Source organism: Phyllobates terribilis, unplaced genomic scaffold, assembly GCF_046119375.1.
Source record: "Phyllobates terribilis strain yellow unplaced genomic scaffold, ASM4611937v1 Scaffold_2__4_contigs__length_985480577, whole genome shotgun sequence".
Taxonomy (NCBI): Eukaryota; Metazoa; Chordata; class Amphibia; order Anura; family Dendrobatidae; genus Phyllobates; species Phyllobates terribilis.
The window spans coordinates 425,878,386-425,904,473 of NW_027362762.1; the positions used below are offsets into that span (position 1 = coordinate 425,878,386).

General features: G+C 43.7%; 1 protein-coding gene across 1 annotated transcript in view; it reads left to right on the forward strand.

Annotated features, from left to right (window-relative positions):
* The window catches only part of ZZEF1 (zinc finger ZZ-type and EF-hand domain containing 1), a 141,434-nt gene that overhangs the window by 38,311 nt on the left and 77,035 nt on the right, over positions 1-26,088 (forward strand). The window contains exons 14-24 of the mRNA XM_073665194.1: positions 57-151; positions 3,781-3,923; positions 7,836-7,969; positions 8,126-8,196; positions 14,192-14,306; positions 14,471-14,630; positions 16,778-16,899; positions 16,978-17,100; positions 18,748-18,917; positions 19,285-19,366; positions 21,014-21,215. Of these exons, the coding sequence (XP_073521295.1) occupies positions 57-151; positions 3,781-3,923; positions 7,836-7,969; positions 8,126-8,196; positions 14,192-14,306; positions 14,471-14,630; positions 16,778-16,899; positions 16,978-17,100; positions 18,748-18,917; positions 19,285-19,366; positions 21,014-21,215 (1,417 nt within the window). The remainder of the gene's footprint in view (positions 1-56; positions 152-3,780; positions 3,924-7,835; positions 7,970-8,125; positions 8,197-14,191; positions 14,307-14,470; positions 14,631-16,777; positions 16,900-16,977; positions 17,101-18,747; positions 18,918-19,284; positions 19,367-21,013; positions 21,216-26,088) is intronic.

Sequence of the window (26,088 nt, forward strand, 5' to 3'; positions counted from 1 at the left end):
GGAGCAATTTTTTTTGTATTCTCATTGGTAGTTACAATTTTTATATTTTTTTTCAGGAAAAGGACAATCGAACACGACCCAAATCCCTTCTGGATTTATCAGGACTAGATTTGGAGCTCCTGTGGAAGTTTTATAAGAAGTTACAGGACAGGTAAACTCTTCACTTTGGTTTCCAGCCACGCCTGGAATGATGTGTCATTTGCTCTTATTCGAAGTATATTTCCAAGTATCAGAATACGACCCAAACCATTACAAGAATGTAATCCAAACTCCAATTCGTTATTTAAGGATTCGTGACCATGGTGAATGGCTCTGTACATTTGAACAGTAGTAAAAGTCCCCTTCTTGTAGGGGGTTTTCTAGCGAAGCCATGATCCGATGACCCTAATCATGGGAGTTCAGTTGCCAGGAACCACTGTTCTTTAGAATGAAGTAGCAGGCTTTTTTTTTTAAACACGTTTTATTGAAGGATACATCCAAATAAACGTACCAACGTAAAGTAAAAGAAAATACCTCAACGTTGTGTAACCAACATATACAGGCAGGGCTGCCACCAGGAATTTCAGTGCCCCATACTGGCAAAATTTCTGGGTCCCCTTGAGACTCTGCCCAGGCTCCACCCCAGCTCCGCCTCCATCCCTTGAACCTTGCACAGTCCCACCGCCCACCCTAGGAAAAACTCCACTTCTGCACCCCGTCCTCACCAATCACACATTAACAGTTCCAATCAAACCATATCACATACATAGCCAGCAGCTTTTGTTTCGGCCAAAAGATTTTTTAAACCGCCAACACGATAAGGAGACTCTTCTGGCCGGGCCCTACTCTAACCTATTAAATATTTCTTATAATACCCAATACTCTTTTTGATATATTTTTCTTTATGGGAATGTGTCACATACGTTTTTTTTAAAAATGACCAATGCTACCACATACAAGGGACAAATAACACCACACTATGACCAGACCACATATTACCACCACATACAAGGAACAAATACTGTCACACTGTGACCGGACCACATATTACCGCCACATAGTGACTGAATACTACAATACTGATCATTAATAGAAAAACTCAATACTAATATAACCATGAATGCCATTATACACAGGAGCTTTGTACATAGTATACAGTGTATAGTGTCAGTGTACAGATAACAACACAGTGATCACCAGTGACATTATACAGTGGAGCCCTGTGTATAGTGTACAGGTAACACACCGACTCACCAGTGACGTCTCTAGTTGAAGTCCTTCATCTTTGCTTTTCTCCTTCATCCAGCACAGACCGCCATCACTTCTCCCAGCCAGGACTCGTCTCACGGAAAACAGTATCCTCAAAATTAAAATACATCCTGCCCCCATGTGTCTCATCCTTCTCAGCATTCTGCCCCCTGTGTGTCTCCTCCTCCTCAGCATTCTGCCCCTCGATTGTCTCCTCCTCAGCATTCTGCCCCCCCGCGTGTCTCTTGCTCCTCAGCATTCTGCCCCCCCGCGTGTCTCTTGCTCCTCAGCATTCTGCCCCCCCGCATGTCTCTTGCTCCTCAGCATTCTGCCCCCTCGCTTGTCTCTTGCTCCTCAGCATTCTGCCACCCCGCGTGTCTCTTGCTCCTCAGCATTCTGCCCCCCCACGTGTCTCTTGCTCCTCAGCATTCTGCCCCCACGTGTCTCTTGCTCCTCAGCATTCTGCCCCCACGTGTCTCTTGCTCCCCAGCATCCTTCCCCTGGGTGTCCGCTTTACAAAATAAAATAAAAAAATAAAAAAGTTCTCCTTACCTTGCCGCTGATCCACCGACTATTCTCCTCCGTATTTGAGGTGCGGACGCGTCAGACAGTAACAGGCCAGCACTGACGTCAGACGCCAGCGACGTGCTCACTGACGTCAGACAGCTGCCGGCCTGTGATTGGATTGACTGGCGGCTTTTAGCTATTGCTGTGCGGGAGCTTCCCACATGGTAATAGTTTTAAAGTGAACCTATTGGTTCCTTTTGATCACTGTGATAAACCCTATGAGAGTGATCAAAATGAAAAAAATAGTAAATCACATCTCCCTTTGTCACCCCCTTAGTTAGATAAAAATTATAAAATATATATTTTTTCCATTCATTGGGGTTGGGGGTTGTCAGGTTAGGGTTGTGTTGGGGTTGAGAATTTTTCGAAAGGAAAAAAAAAATGATGACGATATGGCGACTAGTGTTGAGCGCAAGTGCTCGCTACTTGAGTTTGCATTGGGTGCTCGGGTATGCACTGAGTATCGCGGGTGCTCGAGTGACATGCTCGAGTCCCCGCCCCACATGTTTCACGGCTGTTATACAACCAAAAAAACCACACGTGGATTGCCTGCCACACACGGGAAATCCCTGCATGTTTTTTTTCTGTGTGTCTAACAGCTGTGAAACATGCGGGACGGGGACTCGAACATGTCACTCGAGCACCCACGATACTTGCGCTCAACACTAATGACAACATATTCAATATGATGAGCTAATGTTATTAAATTCTGTGTGGTACCTCTGGGTTCAAAATGTTCACTATACCCTTTGATAAAATCCTTGAGCGATGTAGTTTGCAAAATGGTGTCACTTGTGGGGGTTTCCACTGTTTAGGCACATCAGGGGCTCTCCAAACGCAACATGGCATCTGCTAATTAGTCAAGCAAATTTTGCGTTCAAAAAGTCACACAGTGCTCCTTCCCTTCCGAATCTGCCATGCGCCCTAACTTGTTTTCCCGCACATATGGGGTATCGGCGTGCTCAGGAGAAATTGCACAACAAATTTTGTGGTCCATTTTCTCTTATTACCCTTGTGAAAATAAAAAAAAATTGAGGTCTGAAGTAACATTTTTGTGAAAAAAAGTTAAATGTTAAATTTTTCCTTCCACGTTGCTATGGTTCCTGACAAGCATCTGAAGGGATAATACACTTCTTGAATGTGGTTTTGAGCACCTTGAAGGGTGCAGTTTTTAGAATGGTGTCACTTTTGGGTATTTTCTGTCATATAGACCCCTCAAAGTCACTTCAAATGCGATGTGGGCCCTAAAAAAAAATGGTTTTGTAAATTTTATTGGAAAAATGAGAAATTGATGATCAACTTTTAACCCTTATAACTTCCTAACTAAAAAAAACATTGTTGCAAAAATTGTGCTGATGTAAATTAGACATGTGGGAAATGTTATTTATTAACTATTTTGTGTGACCTAACTCTCTGATTTAAGGGCATAACAATTCAAAGTTTGAAAATGGCAAAATTTTCTACATTTTTTCCAAATTTCAGTTTTTTTTCACAAACGCAAGTCATATAGATGAAATTTTACCACTATCATGAAGTACAATATGTCACGATGAAACCGTTCAGAATCAGTGGGATCTGTCGAAGCGTTCCAGAGTAATTACCTCATAAAGTGACACTGGTCAGAATTGTAAAATTTGGCCTGGTCATTAAGGACATAATTGGCTCCGTCACTAAGGGGTTAAAGCGCCGCTCCAGCGGTGGAAGAAAACCAAACCGCTGGAGTGGTGCTTTAAGCAGCAGGCTTTTTCATTGTTTTCCCTTGTGAAGTGAGTGGGTTTGCAGTATGATCAGTATGTTATTCTAATGATATGTTGTGCCGTTCTTACATAGGAGAATACTTCTTCGCCCAATAGGAAAGTTTCTTTTACATGACTTGTAATGGAAAAACAAATTTTAAATCTGGAAGGAGTAATTATTTTGTTGCCAATTACGCTAATCTGATAATGGCGGAAGATATATTAATTTTTGGGTTGTTTCTTCTTACAGCCCCAGAGAAGAGTATATTTCCGCGCAGACTATTCTGTTGCAGCTACTTCAGAGCTGTTCTGGTACACTCACTGTCGAAACGACCACCCCTAACTCTAACCAAGTGCAGTATGCTCAGGAATTATACACTCACTTGTGTAATGGTAGGTTCCTTTTTCTAATATTCCTTACTTTTATGTTCATGGATGTTCCCAATAAAGATATTAATAACAAGAACCTAAAAGGCTGTAGACTCTCCTACACTGAATGCGTAAAGTGGCTCTCTTCCTGCTAAGCCATACTTGCCTCAATACATGTGTGGCTATTACTTGATAATTAGCATTTTCTCCCTGGTGACATCTTAGTCTACTTTATAATCAATGTGCCCATGTTGTGGTACAAATCTGCTATGTATGGTCACAAGTGTATCAGGAAGCCGAACTTCAGGGGGAACCAATGATGAGCGATCTCAGACTACCTAATACCCTTTGTGGACAGTGTAACTAAACTGTAGTCACAGTTCTGCATTAATAGCGATATCCTCCAAAAATTTTCAGCAACTGAAAAAATGTAAACTGCTAATGTGTTAATTTAAAAAAAACATATAACATTTGTTTTTAATGGAGTAAAATCTGAAAAATAATTTACAAAGTTTGATATTTTCCACTTTTAAACACTAAGGGGAGCAGCTATTGAAATTTACCATGAAAACATAGTGTACAACTAGCTCATATTACAACTACAGTATATAGCCCCCGTCTCACATAGCGAGATCGCTAGCGAGATCACTGCTGTGTCACGGTTTTGGTGACGCAACAGCGACCTCACCAGCGATGTCGCTATGTGTGACACTTTGCAGCGATCAGGCCCCTGCTGTGAGGTCGCTGATCGCTGCAAAGTGTCCTGGACCATTTTTTGGTCGTTGCCCTCCCGCTGGTCAGCACACATCGCTGTGTGTGACCAGCGGGAGCAGCGATCAGGCTGGTAACTATGGTAAACATCTGGTTACTAGGGGCACACGCGCACTTAGTAACCCGCTCTTTATCATGGTTACGAGCCTGCTCCTGCTTCAGCAGCAGGCTGGTAACCGGGAGCAGGACATCGTGGAAAGATTCTTTCCACGATGTCGCTGCTCCCCTGATCGCTGGTGAGCCTGCCTGTTTGACAGCTCACCAGCGATGTATTAGCGATGCAGCAACGATCCCTGACAGGTCGTATCGTTGTCGGGATCGCTGCTGCATCGCTTAGTGTGACGGGGCCTTAAGTGGCAGGATCTGCTCATATGTGTCGCTCCTCTCCTCCCCTTCTGGGCGTTTGCAAAAGGATAAGGGAGGATGAGGTTTAGGATCCCAGTGTGGAACCATTTTGTTGGTGACTGCAAAGTGATACAGAGATGTGGACAGTGTCACCGAGGACAGCCGGCAGCGCTGATTCTGTTAGTTGGCGCTGCTCACTGCATCGTGCGCTGGAATTAGATACAGGGCTCAGTGTAGTGTATGACATGATGGGATAGATATAGGGCTCAGCAGAGTGTATCACACAAGATGGGATTACATATGGCCCCACTCCGTTCATGTCTACGGGAACAGTGGAGTAATGTGGAACCCCACTCCATCCACTTCTAGGTCTAGGGGAGCAGTGGTGTAATGTGACCCTGCTCCGTCCACATCTATGGTAGCAGTGGTGTAACGTGTGACCCAGCTCTGTCCACTTCTAGGGAAGCAGTGGTGTAATGTGCATCACATGCTGGGATTTGATAAGCAGCGTGCATCACGCACTGGGGTTGGATGCGCGTCTCTGCGGGCTGTATCACGCATGATGCACATTAGATACACTGCTCTGTATCGCACATGATGGGCATTAGATACACTGCTCTGGGCTGTATTACTCATGATGGGCATTAAATACACTGCTCTGGGCTGTATCACGCATGATGGGCATTACATACACTGCTTTGCGCTGTATCGTGCATGATGGGCATTAGATACACTGCTCTGGGCTGGATCGCACATAATGGGCATTAGATACATGGCTCTGGGCTGTATCGTGCATGATTGGCATTAGATACACGGCCCTGGGCTGTATTTTGCATGATGGGCATTAGATACACTGCTCTGGGCTGTATTACTCATGATGGGCATTAAATACACTGCTCTGGGCAGTATCACGCATGATGGGCATTACATACACTGCTTTGCTCTGTATCGTGCATGATGGGCATTAGATACACGGCCCTGGGCTGTATTTTGCATGATGGGCATTAGATACACTACTGTGTATCGCACATAATGAGCATCAGATACACGGCGCTGGGCTGTATCGTGCATGATAGGCATTAGATACACTGCTCTGGGCTGTATCGTGCATGATGGCCATTAGATACACGGCCCTGGGCTGTATCGTGCATGATGGCCATTAGATACACGGCCCTGGGCTGTATCGTGCATGATGGGCATTAGATACACTACTGTGTATCGCAGATAATGAGCATCAGATACACGGCGCTGGGCTGTATCGTGCATGATGGGCATTAGATACACGGCTCTGGGCTGTATCGTGCATGATGGCCATTAGATGCACAGCCCTGGGCTGTATCATGCATGATGGGCATTAGATACACGGCTCTGCAATGTCATTGTAAGCCCCTGTGTAAACATGCACAGGCAAAATGGCAGCACCCAAGGAGAGGGGAAGTGGCGGGGCACAGACTTATGCGTGGGAAGTGAGCCCGTGTGTGAACCTGATTGACTGGGTAGGTGAGGGCGTGGCTGCGAGAGTAAACTAGGTTTAAACAGAAGCTGGATACTAGACTGGAGTCCCAGATCCTGGGAAGATAACATGGAGGCCATGGATAGTGCTGATGGGACCGGAAAGAAGTGGAAGACAGGGACCACTGGAGAAAAGGAGGCCCCAGTTTCGGATGGTTGGTGACTGGCAAGGGAGCCAAGGACTTAAAAAAACTAAAGGGACGCCACGACACTGGGAAACTCTGGTCAAGGGTGCCATCGCAATGCAGAAGGATGCAGAGGAGGGGCTATACTCTCCTGTCCTAAAGAGGCTTGAACCTGGACCCAAGATCCTCTTCACTCCACGTTATGGGGGGACAGGTGGGTAGGAGACCAAGGGAAGGACTATCTGCACCAGTACCTGAACGTTGACTGCGTCAGGAAAGGTTCCTGCCATCCAGATGGAAGTAGTATGGCCTTATACAAACTGTTCTCTTAGTCTTTTGTCTGGATTGTAGAGAGGCCGTTCCACTCTGTTTCCCTTACCTAACAGAAAAGAGAAATAATAAAGGATAAAAAATACCATAAGCACCTGTGTCTGCGTCCTACGTGATGCCAAGCTAAACTGAGTAGCTTGGTGCTAGTAGCCTATTGAAGAGGAGCCAACTTTTTTTTTTTAAAGGGGTTGTCCACTACTTGGACAACCCTCTTTTGAGTCCTCATGTTTGGCCTCTATAAAATAAAAACACCTATCCTCGCCTCCGGTGCTGGTGCCATTCTAGTGGTGTCTGCTTTTGCATTCCCGAGGTTCAGATTTGGGCGCTTGACAAAACAATCAGTGCTGACGTCACTAAATCCCCTCCTTCGTACGAAATTGAACATCAAGAGACGTCAGAGAGCAGTCGCAGTCCTGACTTCCTGTTGATATTCATTACGTCCGAAGGTGGGGACCGTTGCGCCGGCACTGATTGGGTTCAGGACTTGTGTGACATAATAACCTCAGGTGAGCCCCGGGAACGTGAGTGCTGGAGTAGCATCGGCACGGGAGGCGAGTATAGGTGTTTTTATTTTAAAGGGGTCCAAAGTGTATTTCTTAGTCTCGTCCTTCTAGCAACAGCAGCATAGTCCCATGGTTTCCGGTGTCCCCGCTGAAGCGCCTGAGAAAGTTATGAAATTATTCTTCTTAATATGATTTTTCTGCATATCAGTGGCATTTTAACAGGGTTTTATAATTTTTATGTCCACTGTATGTATGTTCAGCATAAGAATATGGACCTATTAGGAATTGATTGCCTTTCCTGTCTATTAACTGCACAGTTTAGTTAATTACACATTTCTGTCTCATTCCAGCTATGGACAACATGGACAATTCCTCTTTGTCTTCCGAAGCACTCAAACAAGAAATTACCAACACTTTACTAAATGGAGCTGCAATTTTTTTTCCTGACCGTCTGGCAAGACGAGATCGACTATTTTCTTTAATGGTAAGAATATGTAAATAGGAGGTGTGCATTATTTCATTATAAAAATATAACTTAATTTATTTAAATATGTTTTTTTTGTCGTTGATGGGTATAACAGAATATAAAATGATCACATAAACTGAGATTTGTACTTTTTTTTTTTCCTTTTTCTTGTAGAAAAGCATTACTGAAGAGAAGCAGCCGCAATCCACTCAGATCACTTTCCAGTCCCTGTGTACTTACTTCAGGTGACAGCCTAGCTTTAGTTTCTTATGACTCTGTAGAATTTATCACCTATAGTGGAATATACAGTATTGTGCAAAGGTTTTAGGCAAAAAATGCTGCAACGTAAGCATGCTTTAAAAAACACAAGCATCGTTTATTTTTATGGGTTAACAAAATGCTGACTGAGCAAAAAAAGAAATTGAAATCAAATCAATATTTGGTGTGACCACCCTTTGCCTTCAAAACAGCATAAAAACATCAATTCTTCTATTTAAACTTGCACACAGCTGCAAAATAAATGTTAGGCATTCAGACGCCTCTCTGATGGCTTTTTGTATCAGTTTTTAAGACACCATTAATTCTTACCAATTTCCCGACTTCATTTGATGAAATGCAGACCCAAGCTTACAGAAACGTCAACCATGCCTCACTTTTGCCTGCAGAAACTCATTATTTTACCGCTCTAGCCCTTTAGCGAGCAAATTGCCTTATTTTACAGCCAAATATTTTACATTTTGTCTCATCAGTGGTCTTGTTTCCATGTAAAAGGTATGATTTTTGACTAATTCTTCCGCGAACATCACTTCTAACTAAACTTCTCTGAATAGTAAATGGGTATTGCTGGGTACCACTGTTTGGTGCCAGTTCTGAGCTGATGGCACTGCTGGACATTTTCTGATTTCAAAAGGAGCATGATGTCTTTCATCTGCTGCACTAAGTTTCCTTGTCCGACCACTGTGTCTACGGTCCTCGACTTTGACAATTACTTTGTGCCCACACTTATCCACCATGCTATACCATCATGGAGGCTTCTGATTGGCTCCAAACATACAGCCAATGTCATTACAAACAGTCTTCAGAGTAAAGAAGAACAAGGTGTCCTGGGAGTGATGATATGGCCCCTACAGAGCCCTGATCTCAACATTGAGTCTTTCTGGCATTACATGAAGAGGCAGAAAGATTTATGCAAGTCTATGACAGAAGATCTGTGGATAGTTCTCTAAGAACTTCTGCTGACGTCCTTCAAAAACTGTGTGCAAGTGTTCCTAGAAGTATTGATGCTTTTGAACCAAGGGTGGTAACACTAAATATTGATTTGATTTAGATTTCCCTTTTGTTCAGTCACTTACGTTAATTGCAATTTGTTCATTGCTAAAAAGAACCTTTTCTATTTTTTTTAAACATTCTTACTCTGCAGCAGTTTTACCACAACTGCCTAAAACCTTTGTATAGTGCTGTAAGTCTCTAAGAACAGCGGAAACACTTTGTAGCTCTTTGCCCACCAGATGTTAATATGAAATTAGAAAACCGTTTTTTATGTTAATTACTGAAAGTTTTTGGTAGAATATCTATAATGACTTGTGCTGGACATTTTCTGGGGAGAACAGTAACGGTGTGGGTTAAAAGCGCAGTAGCTTATATCTGATATCGAACCAGAGCATTAAGCGTTAACATATATATTAGTATATGTATATAGAGATTAACTGCTCAAGGCAGCCTAGCCCACTTAAAGGGAAACTGTCAGCAGGTTTTTGCAGTTTTTTTTTCTTTTTAATCAGATATTCTTTATTGATTTTTATAATACAAAACATTAAAGGCAACAGAGATCCCTGTTGCTCCCCCTGCCCTTCTGCGCGAGTCATCTTTCCAATAAAAAATACAAAAAAAATAAATAAATCATAACATAATTAACTAAATCAGTAATATTTTTCCCATGAAAGAAACCATCTCATTTTAAATGTTCCATTTAAATATTTGTTGGATATTTATATGATTACCTCAAAAATATTCTATCCCGTAGTAGTTCAAAATTTATTTGTCCTGACGTGTTAAGCCAACTGGCCCATATTTTTTCATATTGAAAGGGTCTGCCTCGTTTAATTGAAACACTACGTTCCATAAGAATGATGATATTATTCACCTTATTAAAGAATTCCCTTTGCATGGGTGGATTTACTGTCAACCAGTGCATGGCAGCTAATTTCCTGGCAGCGTATAGAAGTCTAGTGATCATTACCTTCTCCTGCTCATCGGTGAACATTTCATTTACATACCCCAAAATACATATTATAGGATCTCTACAAACTGTCACTCCCATCACAAAGTGGATTAACTTTAAAGGGGTTGTTCGGCCCTAGCCGAAAAGTCTACAGTCACTCTGTGTGACTGCAATCTTGTGAATCCCCCCAGTGTATATATAATACAAGTGTATTATATACAAGTGTATAGAGGGCGAGGCTGCGCCCACTGGCCGGGGTGTGTATAACTCATACATATTCTCCGGTCCGGTCCTGGGTCTGAAATCGGCGAATCCCTGCAGTTCACAATGCGTACTCTGGGAGGGGGATTCATAAGTGTGCAGTCAGCACTCTTTCCCATCAAAAGAGGTACTCGTCATGGATGTTCCCCTATCACCACTATTATTTTTTCTCGCAATCAAACCATTATCAATTCACCTTCGCCTCAACCCAAATATACAAGGTATAGAAATTGCGTCAGTTCCCCTTAAACTATTTGTTTTTAGATGACATATTACTCCTTTTAACCGCCCCGCAGTCTTCCCTGCCTGCTCTACTTCATTCCCTTAATAAATTTGAACATTTTTCTGCCTTACAGATATACCAATCAAAATCGTATGCCGTGAACATGTCTCTTCCCGCTATCACTATCCCGCAACTCAAACAAGACTTCCCCTTTCGATGCGTCACTAACCACCTTGAATATTAACTGCTAACTTAGAGTCCCTTTTTTCAACCAATTGTCCCCAAATCCTGCGCAAACTCCGTTTGCAACTCCAGCCCTGGAAAAAGTTGCATCTCTCTTGGTTGGGCCAAATACGGGCACTTAAGATGACGTTTCTCCCTAGAATACTTTATTTTGAGTATTACCTTTCCCCCGTTCCTTCACATTACCTTAAAATAGCACAACGCTTAGTTAACGCTTTTGTTTGGAAGGGTGATCTTCCCAGGGTAAATGAAGCAACTCTTTACCGACACTGCTTAAAGGGGGGCCTGGGAGTCCCTAATCTTTCTAAGTATTACCAGGCAGCTCAGCTGGCCCAATTAATTCTATACCATGCTTACTTGGATCCCCCTTTGTGGCTTTCCTTGGAAGCCTCTGAGTGCCACCCAGTGACCCTTGATGCATTATTATGGATCCTCCCGACACACCGCAAACCAATTCCGAATCCTATCCTGTCACATTCACTCAAATTATGGCACGCCCTGAAATATTCCTCTATCCTAATCTCCCCTTTCATGCCTCTTGATCGGTTATGGAAGAACCCACAATTGCCCCCTGGATATGAGTCTCTTTTTAACTTCCTCTTATGGGTCACAGCTGGAATCACAAGAATACACCATTTATTTAATGTTAATGGAATCATTCCTTTTCCAGTCCTCCAAGAAAAATATAAATTTCCTCTTAAAGAAATTTTTCGCTACTTACAACTCAAGAATTTTATTATCACGCTTCTGAGAACTTCCACCCCGCCTTACACGCCTTTTGAACAAAGGTGCCGACAAAATCCATACGCCCCTGGCACTATCTTACTCCTTTACTCACATGTTAAAGGGGTTGTCCACTAATTTCGCATTGATGCCCTATCCATAGAATAGGGCATCAATGTATGATCGGCCGGAGTCCCGCACGTGGCACCCCCACCGACCAGCTGTTATCGGTGCCGCCGGCCGGAAGTTCTTACCTGTGCTGCTTGGCTGTCAAGTTGTAGTGGCTGGCTCTTGTTACTGCACATCCGCCTCCTATTCAATTGAATGGGATGTGGATGTGTAGTGCCCCGTGGCGGCCACTACAGATGGACGGCCAAGCACCGCGGGTAAGATTTTCCGGCCGGCGGCACCGATAACAGCTGATCGGCGGGGGTGCCACGTGCGGGACCCCGGCCGATCATACATTGATGCACTATCCCGTGGATAGGGCATCAATGTGAAAGTAGTGAACAACTTCTTTAATTACACCTCACATAGGCGTAATCTAACTTACACCTCTCGTTGGGAGTCTGATATCGGCACTACCTTAACAGTCTCTGAATGATCCCATATTTGGTCCCCTTCAACCGGTGGAATACTAAACACCTTAATGCTGGAGACAAACTATAAGGTGTTAACTACTGTAGATGGTATTTAACCCAAGCTAGAGTAGCCAAGGCAGTTCCTAACTACTCCCAATTGTTTTAGGAGTTGTAATTCCACTGGGGGTATGTATCATATTTGGTGGCTATATCCTATAGTGCGTAGATTTTGGATCAGGGTTTACTACCTTATTCTCTCAGTCACAAATATTAACCTTAAAAAAACAACAACAAAAAAAAGCCCTTGGGAAGCCCTACTTAACAAACGTATCCTTAATATCCCCAAACACACCCAAGTTCTTATTTCATTCAGGCTTAGATCACACTCCCTTCGCCACACCATCACTTCATCTACATACTCCTGACTCGTCCTAACTTACCCTACTGGATTTAGACTCATATAGTTTCCCCCCTCAGGCTCCTCTTTCCTCCCTTTCCTCTACCCTTTACACTTGCTTGTCTGTAATGTCAGTCCTTCCCTCTGTACCCCATTCAGTGTAATATCTGTAATATGATTACATATTGTACCGTTTGTTAATTGTTTAATTTTTCTATAAAAATCTATTGTTTGAAAAAAAAGATAAAAGTTCAGGAATGCAAATTTCAGCCTAAGCTCTAATGCACATTAGATATTGCCAGTTCTGTCAAAACAGCATTTCGGCCAACATTAGTCTGTGTTTGGTTGCCATAAAGGGAATGTATCATCAGAAAATGACCTATTGTTTCAATCAGGTTTTTGTGCTAAATATTATTTTTAAAAAAATGGTTGGCAATTTTTTTTTTATCCCTGGCACCATCTATAGTAAAAATGCGAAAGCTTGCACTCTTCACACTGTTCTCTGGGAATTTTCTATACTTCACATGTACATTAGTAGCAAAACACTGAGCTAGACCCTATCTTTTGTACTGAAGCATATAATGAGCCTATGCTAAGGGCGTTGGGAAGGGAGGAGGAGCAGGGTCAGCTGTGACATTGCATTTTGTGATTGGTGGATCCGGTGTTATCAGCTGTGTACAGGTGTTACCTGTCATTGTAATCCTGCCTCTGTTGATAATGAAACTGCAGTAAACTCTTCCTGAATGGACAGCAAGTATGTATAATATAGCTTGTGTGGCCAGTGTGAAAATTGAAGGATTAATAATTTTGTTTTTCAATACAGACAGTAATACGACAAAAAAAAAATTAAAAAGTACATTTAACACAAAAACCTGAACTAAGAATAGATCATATTCTGATGATGCATTTTCTTTAAACTTGTCTGTAAAGTATCAATGACACTCTTTCCAAGCACTTAGTATAACTGCATATACTCTTTAGATGTTATGATTGTGTAACAACTCACACGGGAAAATAGGTAAAACACTAGAAACTGCAACTGACCCAGCCAGTTCCTGTACAGACTAGAGATTCTGACTCCACAGTCCCTAATGGTTTCTATGTGGGCTGGAATAGCCCTGACAGACTAAACGATGGCAGCTCGGACCTATGCTACCTGAAAGGCCATCGAGCTTTTCACATTCCTCCTAAGGAACAAGAGGGCAGAGCAGAGTTGCAATTTATCTTCAGGAGGCACCATGCTGAGATAGAAAGCGATCCCAAAGTGAAAAGCATAATCAGCAAAGAGATAAACCCTAGATGGTCTTTCACCAACTGGCATAACCAACGGCAGTCACCAGCAGGAAATAACAAGAGGGGAAATGTATGTATAGCCGCACCCGAAAGGTGATTGGGCAGACAAATGAATAAATGGAAACGCCTGTTAACCAAGGATAACAGAAAATAAACACCCAGAGAAAAGATGTAACTGCTGTGGCTCAGTGGCTGAAGAAGCTGACCACAAAACGTAGGAGCAAGGGTTCGGATTTAGAATTTTAATTAATGGCGTATATATATTTTTCCTTATTCTTTTATTTATTTTTTATTTCAGTGAGCAAGACCCAAGTGGATTGTTATTGCTACCAGATGCTGAGATTTCTCCAGATTTTGATATCAGTCAAGTGTTGTCTGTCATGGAGAAATTTTTGGTGATGGCAGTGAGAGAGGTAATTCAGTTCTTAATTTTATACTTTGGATCTTATGAATATGAAAACAACTGGTATAGTTTTGGATGTAGTTGAGGGAAAGGGACGATATTTGCAGTTGCAGTATTTTTGGCTGACTTTTAGAGATGACTGAATTGCTAACAATCTTGTTTTTCTGCTTGCAGAGTAAGACATTAGTTTTGCATGATGCCCAGGGAGAATGTGGCTCAAATTTACATTCCTTGTTCTGGGCGATCCAGGGTAGTCTTCTATCATGGTGTTTTTGCCAGCTAAAAGGAGAAGATCCGGTGTCCCAGCTAATGGCCAGAGAATTGTTTGTCAAGTGTAAGTTGTGGTCTATTTTGAAAGTTTCAGTTCAATTTGCAAGAACGTCATTGCAGATTAAGCATCTGTACGGAGATCATGCAGTTGCAGGAGTGTGAAGCTGGCCGTTTCACAGCTGGAACCATCATTGTGAAGGCAGAGCTGTTTATTAAGAAAAACAACTCTGCCTTTTTGATCGCTGCACACACAGCCCTGTGTGCACGTTATAGGAAGCAGAAACATTACTTTCTTCTTCAGTCTTGGTGATCTTGTGATCGTCGGGTGTAGGAGAGAGCAAGAGCTGCTGTGTCTTAACAGTTTCCGATCAGCTCAGCGGAGCAGTAAAATTTTGAATGAACCCTGTAACTGAGGCTAATATACCAGCCCCATATACAAGGAAAATAAGCAATAATAAAAGTGTATGTAAATGTTGAAGTTCCCTGGGCTGCATATTTTGCTGTGGTAGACAGACGAAACACATGCGGGGATTTCCTGTTTGTTAGGCAATCCCCGCATGTGTTGCGTGTTTCTACCGCCGCAAAACATGCAGCCTCAGGGAGACAAACATATTAGCAGAGTATGTCCAAGATCCTTGGATAACTCTCGAGCATGCTCAGATAGCACGTTATCCGAGCACGTTCGCTGAACACTAGTGGGGTCAAGTCACATAGATACACATATTTGACCAATGAAGGACTGCTACATGCGTACATGTAAAGATATAACCAGAAAATGACCTATTGTTAAGACCAGGTTTTTGTGCTAGAGAATTTTTCTCCAGTTTGAGCTTGTTAAACTTACCAAATCATTGAATAGTGGCTGTAAAGCTGAAAGAAACCCTTATACTTTTTATTTTTCCTCTTGGTTGTGGAGATATTAGCTTGTAAAGTGTAGGTTATAATGTATATTAAGCCCAACTGGGCGTTACCAGAGATTTTTCCCTGTGGGTGTGTACATCTTCGCCTTCATGACCCAGTCATCAGCATACAGGGGAAAAAGAGCACACCCTCACAATAGCCTAGAGCAGGTTACTTCTGTGTGAGACATCTATTGACAGTCTGCTCTCCTCACTGATCTCACCGCAGACCTGTGTGTCATCACAAACTGCAGGAGCACAGCTGACTGATTACTCCTTTCATCTCACTGCAATCTGTGTGGGGGGAGGTGAATACAGCAAAGTTTGACAGCACTGTGAGAGGAGAGCAGCAGACGTGTTTGTAGTGAGACAAAGCTCAGCTCTGCTGTGCTGCCCTCCCCCCACACTCATTGCCATAAAATGACAGGTGTATGTACACTTATCTCTGCTCTGTTCCCAGCACTTTGTAGTCACACACAGCTCAGTGATTAGATCAGACTGTCTGTCATTACAAGTGTCACACTGAGACACCTCTTATAAGCTATTGTGGCAGCCTGTTCTTCTTTCCCCTGTGTGTTGCTGCCTGCTTATGATTGGGCATTGTCCTGCAGCACACTCACATCTTTTAAGTTTTTTATTTTTGACAATGTGTTTTTTTTTATTTTTCCCATATCGCAATCTGTATTAAATTAGAACTTTTGCAATTTTCTGACTGGTCACTGGGTCTTTTTTTTTAGACTCTAACTTCTCTGATAAGTAGCTATACTGAAAACTCTTCCTTAAAGGACAGGGAGAATCTAAAAAAGAGCTGGTGGCCAATGTGAAAATGGCAAGATTACTAATTTTTTTTTTTAAATAAAGATAGTAATATTAAAATTTCCAAAATGTAAAAAAATGCATATAACACAAAAAAAGCAATGCGTAATTTTTTGATTATAGCTTCCCCTTAACAGCATCATGGTTTTACTACAGTGCCTGTTGCGTTGAATAGCATATCAGGCTATCTTGACCTAAATGTGTCATGGATTCCAAGAGGATTCTTTTTGGCATACTTTTACCCTATATCAAAATATGGAGAAATTAGATATTTATGCATGTATTACAAATTAAAGGTGTATACAAAGGAAAAAAAAGTATGTTTTTTCCAATTTGCTGCAATCTCAATAATGAAATGCAAATTATTCATAATACTTTTAAGAAAGACCTTGTCATTTTCATTAGTACAGCATAAATCAGTGTTGCAGTCTTTTAAATTGACTTTTTTTTCTCTCTGATTATTCTGATAGTGTTATGATTTTTTTTGGTTTTTCAGATGTTGATCTTTTCTTAGCGAACACCAAAACTATACTGGAACCCTTATTGAGCGAGTGCAGTGGGAAGGTGATCATTGAGAAACTGAGCAGCTCTGTGTTTGCCATGTCAACACGCCAGCTCGTAAGTAAAAGCCACATAGGGAGTAAAACATTAACAACGTGAAATACTTAGCCCTAACACAATTTTTGGTTTTGGCAGATGACGTACATGTTGGAGTTTTGTGCTCTTGATATTCCACACTGTTTATTGGTTCAGAGTTTCAGTAACTTAACAAAGTTAATGAAGCAGCTCTGCGGTGATCCTGGTGAAAGTGCCAACAAGGTAGGTGATGCGTGCATAATGCAACAGGTTTTCAACGAGGAATTCATACACTACAATTCTGCACAAAACCTTGACAGTCAAATTAGCATGTAACACTTGCAAATATTGTTGTACATTTTTGGAGGGGGAATTTCCAGAGCATAAAAAGAAAATCCTTTCTATCTAAAAGATCAAGAAAAGTAATTTTTCAAATAGAATTTAATTCTAGACATGGCTGTGGAGTCGGCAAGCCAAACCTCCGACTCCTCAATTTCCCTGACTCCGACTCCCGACTCCACAGCCCTGCCTCATTACTGAGCGTGTACATAAAGTGCAGCACAGATTCATCTCCGCTAAAAGCAGAGATCAGGAACAGAGCAGACATTTATAGGATATTTCATAACTTTCCTAAATTCTTATGAAATCATTTACAGCACATCCTACACTGTACTACTGTACCCAATTTATTATGTATTTTCAGAGTCCTTCCATTTTATACCGACTCAGACTTCACCAAAATGGACACAGACTCCACAGCTCCAACTCCGACTCCTCAATTTCCCTGACTCCACAGCCCGGCCTCACTACTGAGCATGTACATAAAGGGCAGCACAGATTCATCTCAACTAAAAGCCGAGATCCTTAGATCAGGAACAGGACAGACATTTATAGGACATTTCATAACTTTCCCTAATTCTTATGAAAACATTTACAGCACAAGCTGCATTGAACTACTGTACCCAATTTATTATATATTTTAGGAGTTTGAGCCTGTTTATTTTATACCGACTCCACCGAAATGGACGCTGACTCCACGACGCTGACTCCACAGCCCTGATTCCAGAAATGCTCCCCTTTTCTATATCAGGCAAACCTATGTAGCCTGATTACTGTTATTCTAACCTGTTTCTATCCGCATAGCATGTCGGATTGCAGACTTCTGCTCCTTTGGCCAAGTACTTGCAGGTGATCTCTGCAGTTGAGTGCAGACAGAAGGCATATATTCTAGGTAGACCGTGGCGTTCCCATAGCCGGCTGTCAGAACGGCGCTCATGACTATGTGCCATTCAGAACGTTCAGATGATGGTGGCACACAGCATTGTTCTATACAGCTGTCTGCCTGTAGTATGGCAGAGAGTGTGCAGTGATCGCTTCTTCAGTTACTGTGAGTACAAGCCAGGAGTCACAGATCACGGGGCTCTCTCAATCATAGGGCTGGCAGACAGTTGCATAGAACAATGCTGTGTGCCTGCATCATATAAATGCTCTGAATGACACATAGGCACAGGGGCTGCTTACAAGAGTTACCTGGCCTGCTCAGCCCCTGGTCTAACAGCCTCCTAGGAAAACGCTAACTACTTGGGCCCATGTGAAAGATATGTGCGCTTTCCAACTCACACTCAGATATCATCTGTGCGCTCTCGGACACAGCCAAAGCGTGCAGTTGAAAACCTGTGCGCCTGATATAAAAAAGGAGGCATTTCTGGAATGTAATTCTATTTGAAAAGTGTATTTCCAAGATCTTTCAAATAGGATTTTTTTAGCATAGTAAAACCCCTTTAATTTTCATGGGATATGAAACCATTTTACATTTTGTTCTTTATTTAATCATGTTTTTATTTTAATCTGGGAACACTTCAAGAATATAGTGTTTTTTTTCATGAATAGATTGAAATGGAAAGTTGGAATCAGGTGCAACAACCGGTGGTCATCCAGACTTGGAACATGGAATCCCCCCACAACTATGAAAACAATTGCCGTGACACAACAGTCTTCCTTTGCCCTGGGGCAACTTACTTTGAGGTGGAATTCGATGACAAGTGTGAAACTGAAAAGAGGCAAGTCTCATATAGTATTATCTTTTATATAGCACAACTGCATTTTCCTGTCCCAATTTCTAAAACTGTGGACAAATGAGGAGTGGTTTAAAAAGAATTATGGACGTTTAATTAAATTTGCCAGACGCCTCCACCAGTATGGATAGCAAATTTGATTGGAAAATTAAAATTTACATTCAACAACTCTTCAAGCTATAATGATGATTTATTTATGCCGGCAAGTGTACGGCACTCAAAAAATAAATGGTGCTCGATAAAGATTCCAGTCCGTAGCTCATGTGTTTTATAAATGATCATGAGTGGCAAGCATTTATAAAATTGATTGTGGAAACAGGATTTAATAAATGAGTTTTATATGTATGTGCAGATATGACTACTTGGAGTTTACAGATGCCAGAGGCGGCAAAGTTCGTTACGATCACAAAGTTGGTACTGACAAATGGCCAAAGGTAAGTAATGGAAACTAAGCAATATGTTTTTTATTTCAACAAAATTTTAAAATATAGATACATTTTTTACTGCAAAGTCCCTTTAACTCCTTCACGACCTTTGACGTATATGTACGTCAAAGGTCATGTACCTTGCCTTTTCATGCGGGTTCCGACGCGGAGTCTGCATCTTTCCCCACATTGGATGGCTGATTTAATCAGCCACCAAGTACCCCATTAAATGCCGCTGCCAATCACTGATGGCGGCATTTAGCACGCGCTGGCCAGAAGGCCGCCACAAATCCCACCCATCGGGCCCCCATGTCACCTGATTGTGGGGCGCCAATGGATTGTCATGACAGTCGGGGTGGTCTGCAGAAGAACCCCATGAATGTCATTGTAAATCACGCTTTTTGCTATACTTAGCGGAGCTGAAGCTATGCTATGTGTAGCACAGGCGATCAGATGATAGCTGCTTCAAATCTGTTAAAGGGACTATTGAAGTCAGTAAAAAGTAAAAAAAAAATAAAATAAAAATAAACACAAATTCAAATCACCCCCCTTTTGCCACATTTAAAATAAAAAATCTAAAAAAATACACACACTTGGTATCTTTGCATTCAGAAATATCCGATCTATCAAAGTATGGAAACAATTAATCCGATCGTTAAACTGCGTACCGAGAAAAAAAAAAAAATTTTTTTTGGCCGCTGTAACATTGCAATAAAATGAAATAAGAGGTGATCAAAACTTCGTATCTACCCAAAATGGTATCCATAAAAACGTCCGCTCTGGGCGCAGAAAATAAGCCCTCACCCAGCCCCATTGGAAAATGGCAACATAAATGACTTTTTTTTTTTTTTTTTCTAACAAATTTTGGATTTTTCTTCACCTTGAATAAAAAAACTATACGTTTGCTATCTGCATACTTGTAATGACCTGGAAGAATCGTACTGGCAGGGCACTTTTAGTATTTAGTGAACATGGTGAATAAAAATAAATAAAAAAACAATTGTGGAATTTCCTCTTTTTTTTTTTTTTTTCCGCAATTTCACTACACCTGGATTTTTTTTTCCCTTTTCCAATACACTATATGGCAAAATCAATGGTGTCATTCCAATGTACTACTCATCCCACAAAAAACAAACCCTCATACGGCTCTATTGTCGGAAAAATAAAAAAAGAATTATGGCTCTGGGAAGAAGGGGAGGAAAAAACGAAAGCGAAAAAATGGGTAATCGCAAGGTCATGAAGGGGTTAAAGTCTAAGAGAAACTATTATTGATCTTTTCCTTAAAGCCATACTGTTGTAATGTAACTACTATCTCCTACCTAAGAGCTGGTAGTGTGGAGATGGGCACCATCAGAACTCCGTTCCTATTCCGACCCCCTGTTTATGCCCTGCATTAGGTGACTGCACAGGACCCCCCTTTTCCCACCCACTGTTTTGCACTCGGGGAAGGATGCAGATATTCGGTGCATACTGTAATGCTTGTTAGTATAATTATGAGGACATTGTATTGATGATGTTATTTCCAGCCTTGTATTATAACAGGTTTTTCCATAAGGCTGGATTAGAAGAATTTTCACCCATATTCTAAATATTTATACAGTGTATTGTAGTATATTCTAATAATGCATTGTCATGATTTTTTTCTTTTTCTTTCAGAAAGTAACCTTTAAGGCTGGTCCCCAACTTCAGTTTTTGTTCTTTTCGGACAGTAGCAACAATGAATGGGGTTTTAAGTTTACAGTGACTGCATTCGGCCTGCCAGATATTGCCCTGTCTTGGAGTTCAGATTTACAGATACTTGTTGCACGCTTAATGGGCCGTCTTGCATCCCGGTCTATGGCGATGAAGTCCTCATGTGGTAAGAAATTCCTGTTCCTAAGGCCACTTTAACAGAGGCATAGTTTGTGTTAGGTTCATGCTTGATTTGGTTTAGAAATAACAACAGAGAAAAAGTGTAGTGGAAAGATTGATGCCTCTTCCAAATTTTGGCCACGTTTCTGGCTTTAGCATACACGAAGTCATTAACTGAATTTTTTTTTTATCTGTAAAATATTAAGTATTTTTCTCCAGTAACAGTTGCCCTTACAGAAAGTGAATTGATTATTCTTCAGCTTTCCTTCATGGCAAACATTTGTATTCCTATATTATGTGTGTATGTACAGTGTACACATCCTTTGAAAAGTGAGATTTTAATCGATATCTCACTGAACACAAGAATAATTTCCAAAATCTTCACAAGACTAATAATTATAAATTTAATAATCATTTAATATAACTTCAGTTGTATTCAATTTAGTTGATGGAAAAATGAATACACCTTACATCAAAAGCTACTGCATCTTGTATTTTGTATGACATCCATGATTTTTAAGGACATCACAAAGTCTTCTAGGATGGAATGAACACATTGATGACATATTGCAACATCTGTCTTTTTCCATTCTTCATGAACGACCTCTTTTAGATCCCTTATGCATGATGGAGGGTGACGATCAAGTTGTCTCTTCAGAATTCCTCATAGGCGTTTGGTTGGGTTCAGATCAGGAGACATAATTGGTCACTGAATGACTTTCACCCTGTTCTTCTTCAGATATGCAAAAGATGTGTGTTTTGGATCATTGTTATGTTGGAAAAGTGCACGTCTACCAAGGGCACGGAGGGATTTTAGAATCTTCTTTTTCAGTATACAGCAATACATCAATGATGTAGCTCCCCGATACCAGCACTCATGCTGCCACCACCCTGTTTCATTATAGACTAAATGATTTTTTACTAAATTCATTTTCTCTATCGCTTCATTGGGGGACACAGGACCATGGGTGTATGCTGCTGTCGCTAGGAGGTTGACACTAGGCAAAAAAAGAAAAATAGCTCCTCCTCCGCAGTATGCACCCGCCTACAGGCACCAAGCTCACCAGTTTAAGCTTAGTGTCTGTAGGAGGTAGACCTGGATCCTAACTGATCCAACCCTGTTATGTTTTATTAATCTTTGTTCTTTCTTTTTCAGATACAGCTCGTCTGGGCTAACAGGGAACACTGTGTCCCCTGTTAACCCATCTCACAAGCGACCGAGAGAGCAGTGTGGCAACCCCCACATCGCCCACTCTCGGACCCGCTGGGCAGGACTTATCCCCTGTCACCTCAGGGTGATTTCTCATGGCCAGTCCTTGTCTGTTCCCCACCCCAGCCCCCTCCTCGGAGTGGCCTGGGAGAGAGACGGTGGTCCCTGCGGGTGACCTTCCCCCAAATTCTGGGGTTGACACCGTCTCCTGCACTGTCCAGGACCGGACAGTGCGGGAAGGAGGAAAAGCCAGGATCCCCCCTTTTTCACGGAGGACATCCTGAGACCATCCTCGGGGGGGGGGGGGGGGGGGGGGGATAGAGGAAGAAGACTTATCTGGATCCTAAGAGCACAGAGAGGTATTTCTCTTACCGTCTCTCAGTCGCGGGTCCCAGTTCCCCAGCGTTGCCGCCCCCCTCCCCTCCTCTCACCAAACATGGCGCTTACTCTACAGCGCTTCCCGGGTCACGCCCACATCTTCTGCGCCCTCCCTCCCTCTTCCCCATTTTGCGCGGCAATTCTGCCCGCGCTTTTCTCCGTTGGGGGGTGTCTCCAGGGGGCGGCCCCTCTTACCGTCTAGTATAAGCCCCTCCGACATCGACCAACCACAGCCGAGGAGCATGGTGACGCTTCCGCCACGCCCTCGGGCTTCCCGCGGTCCTATCAGGTCGGGTCCTTTTAGTCCGCCCCCTTCCCATCCGCCTATCAGAGCCTCGGCACTCCTCGTCATCAGGGCAGCTTACTTTGCTCCTCCCCTACGCCGACGCCATCACTCTGCCTCACCGCAGATCTTCTTCTGGCGGCACCTACTCTGTCTTCCAGCAGTGACCCGCTCCAGACTCACCTCCGGAGTTCCGTTGGGGGACAAGGGACCGTGTTTTCTGCAGGTTCGGGTCTGTCTCACCGACCCACACCCTCTCCTGCCCACAGCCTCCCTCCTCTGCAGTATCCCTGGTCAGGCACATATGCCCAAACCCAGTGAGTTCTCGGTCCATCCCTCTCACATTGTCACATACTACACCTGTACTCTTTGCGGTACTAAGTGGCCCGCGGGTCTCACAACAGCTTTCTGCTCGACCTGCAAACCTCCCGCCATGCTGGCGCTCCAGGATCCCCCCGCCACCCAGGACGAAGGAACTCGCTCCCCTCCGGAGTGGGCTGTTGCTATGTCTCAATCTGTCTCTGACCTCACCAAGGTATCTCAATCTCTGGTGCAGGTCTTAGAACGCTTACCAGAACGCTTGCCTAGGTTATCCACAGCCACCAGTGCTCCGAACGTTCCCACAGACGGTTGGCCGACCTAGCGGATCAAATCAGCCACGCAGGGAAATATCTACTCACGGCGTCCCTCGACGCCGCTGCATGCTCTGCCCGGGTCTCTAGCAATCTGATTGCCTTACGTAGAATTCTTTGGCTTAAGGCTTGGAGCGCCGACCCGGCTTCCAAAAGATCTCTAACTAATCTCCCTTTTCAAGGCTCAAGGCTGTTTGGGTCTAAGTTAGACCAGATCATCTCTGATGCCGCTGGGGGCAAGAGCACCTCCCTTCCCCAGCCCTGACCAAACCGCCCTTTTCCTAGGAGACGTTCCCTTCAGTTCCGGTCCTCTCGTCAGTTCGCTCAACCGAACCCCTCCTCTCAACAGGACCGTACTCCAGCGCAGCGGGAGAGACGTAAGCCTTCCTTTAGGCCCACTCCTAACTGGCGCCTAAAGGGTCGCTCCTCCAAGTCCTCTGGGTCCCGATCACGATCCAACAGGTTTTCCTCAGCGTGACGGGTCACTCCCACCTGGGACTTCTCCCAGGGTGGGCGGCCGTCTGCTTCTGTTCCGAGACTCTTGGCTATCGGCAATAGAGGATGCCTGGGTCAAGGAGATTGTTACCTCCGGCTACAAAATCGAATTCAACTCCAGCCCAGGAACACGATTCCTCAGGTCCCGCCCTCCTCAACCATCTCTGCTTCCCGGTTTCCTTCAGGCCATCGCCTCCCTTCTGCTCAGGAGTCATAATCCCCGTCCCCTTTCAGGAAAGGTTTTCCGGTTTTTACTCCAATCTTTTCGTTGTTCCAAAAAAGGACGGCTCACTACGTCCGATTCTGGATCTCAAACTGCTAAACCGACAAGGACGCATCCGGCAGTTCAGGATGGAGTCCCTCAGGTCGGTAATAGCCTCAATGGAAACCAAGGAATATCTACAGTATGTTCAGTAGACATTCAGGACGCGTATCTTCACATCCCAATCTGCGCATCACATCAGAAGTTCCTTAGCTTTTCCTTCCAGAGCGCACATTACCAGCTCACTGCCCTCCCCCTCGGCCTCGCCTCAGCCCCAAGGGTCTTCACGAAAGTAATGGCGACAGTCATGGCTATTCTTCGAACAAGGGGAATTGTAATCCTCCCCTACCTCGACGACCTGTTAATCAAAGGCATCGGTTAGGCTGGTTCATCAACACAGACAAATCCTCCCTGGTCCCATCCCAACGCTTAACCTTTCTAGGGATGCAATTCGACACGACCCGTGCCCGGGTCCTCATTCCGAGGGAAAAGATAAACTCTCTACAGCACGGGATCCACCTTCTCTCCGACCCAAGTCCACACTCCCTTCGTCTATGTATGAGTGTCCTGGGAAAAATGGTGGCAGCCATGGAAGCAGTGTCGTGTGCCCAGTTCCATACCCGGCCTCTTCAACTAGCCCTTCTCTCAGCTTGGGACAAGAACCCGTCATCTCTAGATCGATGCATCAGGTTACCTCGTCAAGTGAGAGGGTCTCTAACCTGGTGGTCCCGCCCTTCTTCCTTCAGACCCGGGAGGTCATTCCTACCGCTGCGCTGGCAGGTGGTCACCACCGATGCCAGTCTTATCGGTTGGGGGGCAGTCTTCCTTCACACGGTGCAGGGCCGGTGGAGTCCCCACGAAGTTTCCCTACCGATCAACATTTTGGAGATGAGGGCAATTTACCTGGCGTTGTGTCACTGGCAGGAGATCCTAGCAGGGGTCCCAGTCCGTGTACAATCGGACAATGCTACGACCGTGGCATACATAAACCATCAAGGAGGAGCGCGCAGCAAGCTCGCTTTAAGAGAGGTGGCAAGAGTGCTAGTTTGGGCCGAGAAGAAAGTTCCAGCAATCTCAGCAGTCCACATCCCAGGGGTAGACAATTGGGCGGCCGACTTCCTCAGTCGGCAGGGACTTGCCTCAGGAGAATGGTCTCTCCATCCCGAGGTGTTTCACCAAATCTGCTTACGGTGGGGCACGCCGAACTTCGACCTCATGGCGTCTGTTAAACCACAAGGTCCCATCCTTTGTAGCCCGGTCCCGCGATCCGCTAGCGATCGCTCAGGACGTGCTAGCCATATCATGGTCACAGTTCCAGCTGCCCTACCTCTTTCCCCCTCTACCTTTGATCCCTCAAGTCATCAAGAAGATCAAGACAGAGGGAGTATCGGTCATCCTAGGAGCCCCGGATTGGCATACGCGTCTGGTACACAGATCTAGTAAACCTGCTCGTCGACTCCCCCTGGAGACTACCAGACCGTCCGAATCTTCTCTCTCAAGGGCCTATTCTTCATCAGAGTTCTCTTTCTCTGAATTTAATGGTATGACCGTTGAGGCCATGGTGTTGAAGAAGGCGGGTTTTACTGACCACGTCATTCAGACCCTAATTAACGCCAGAAA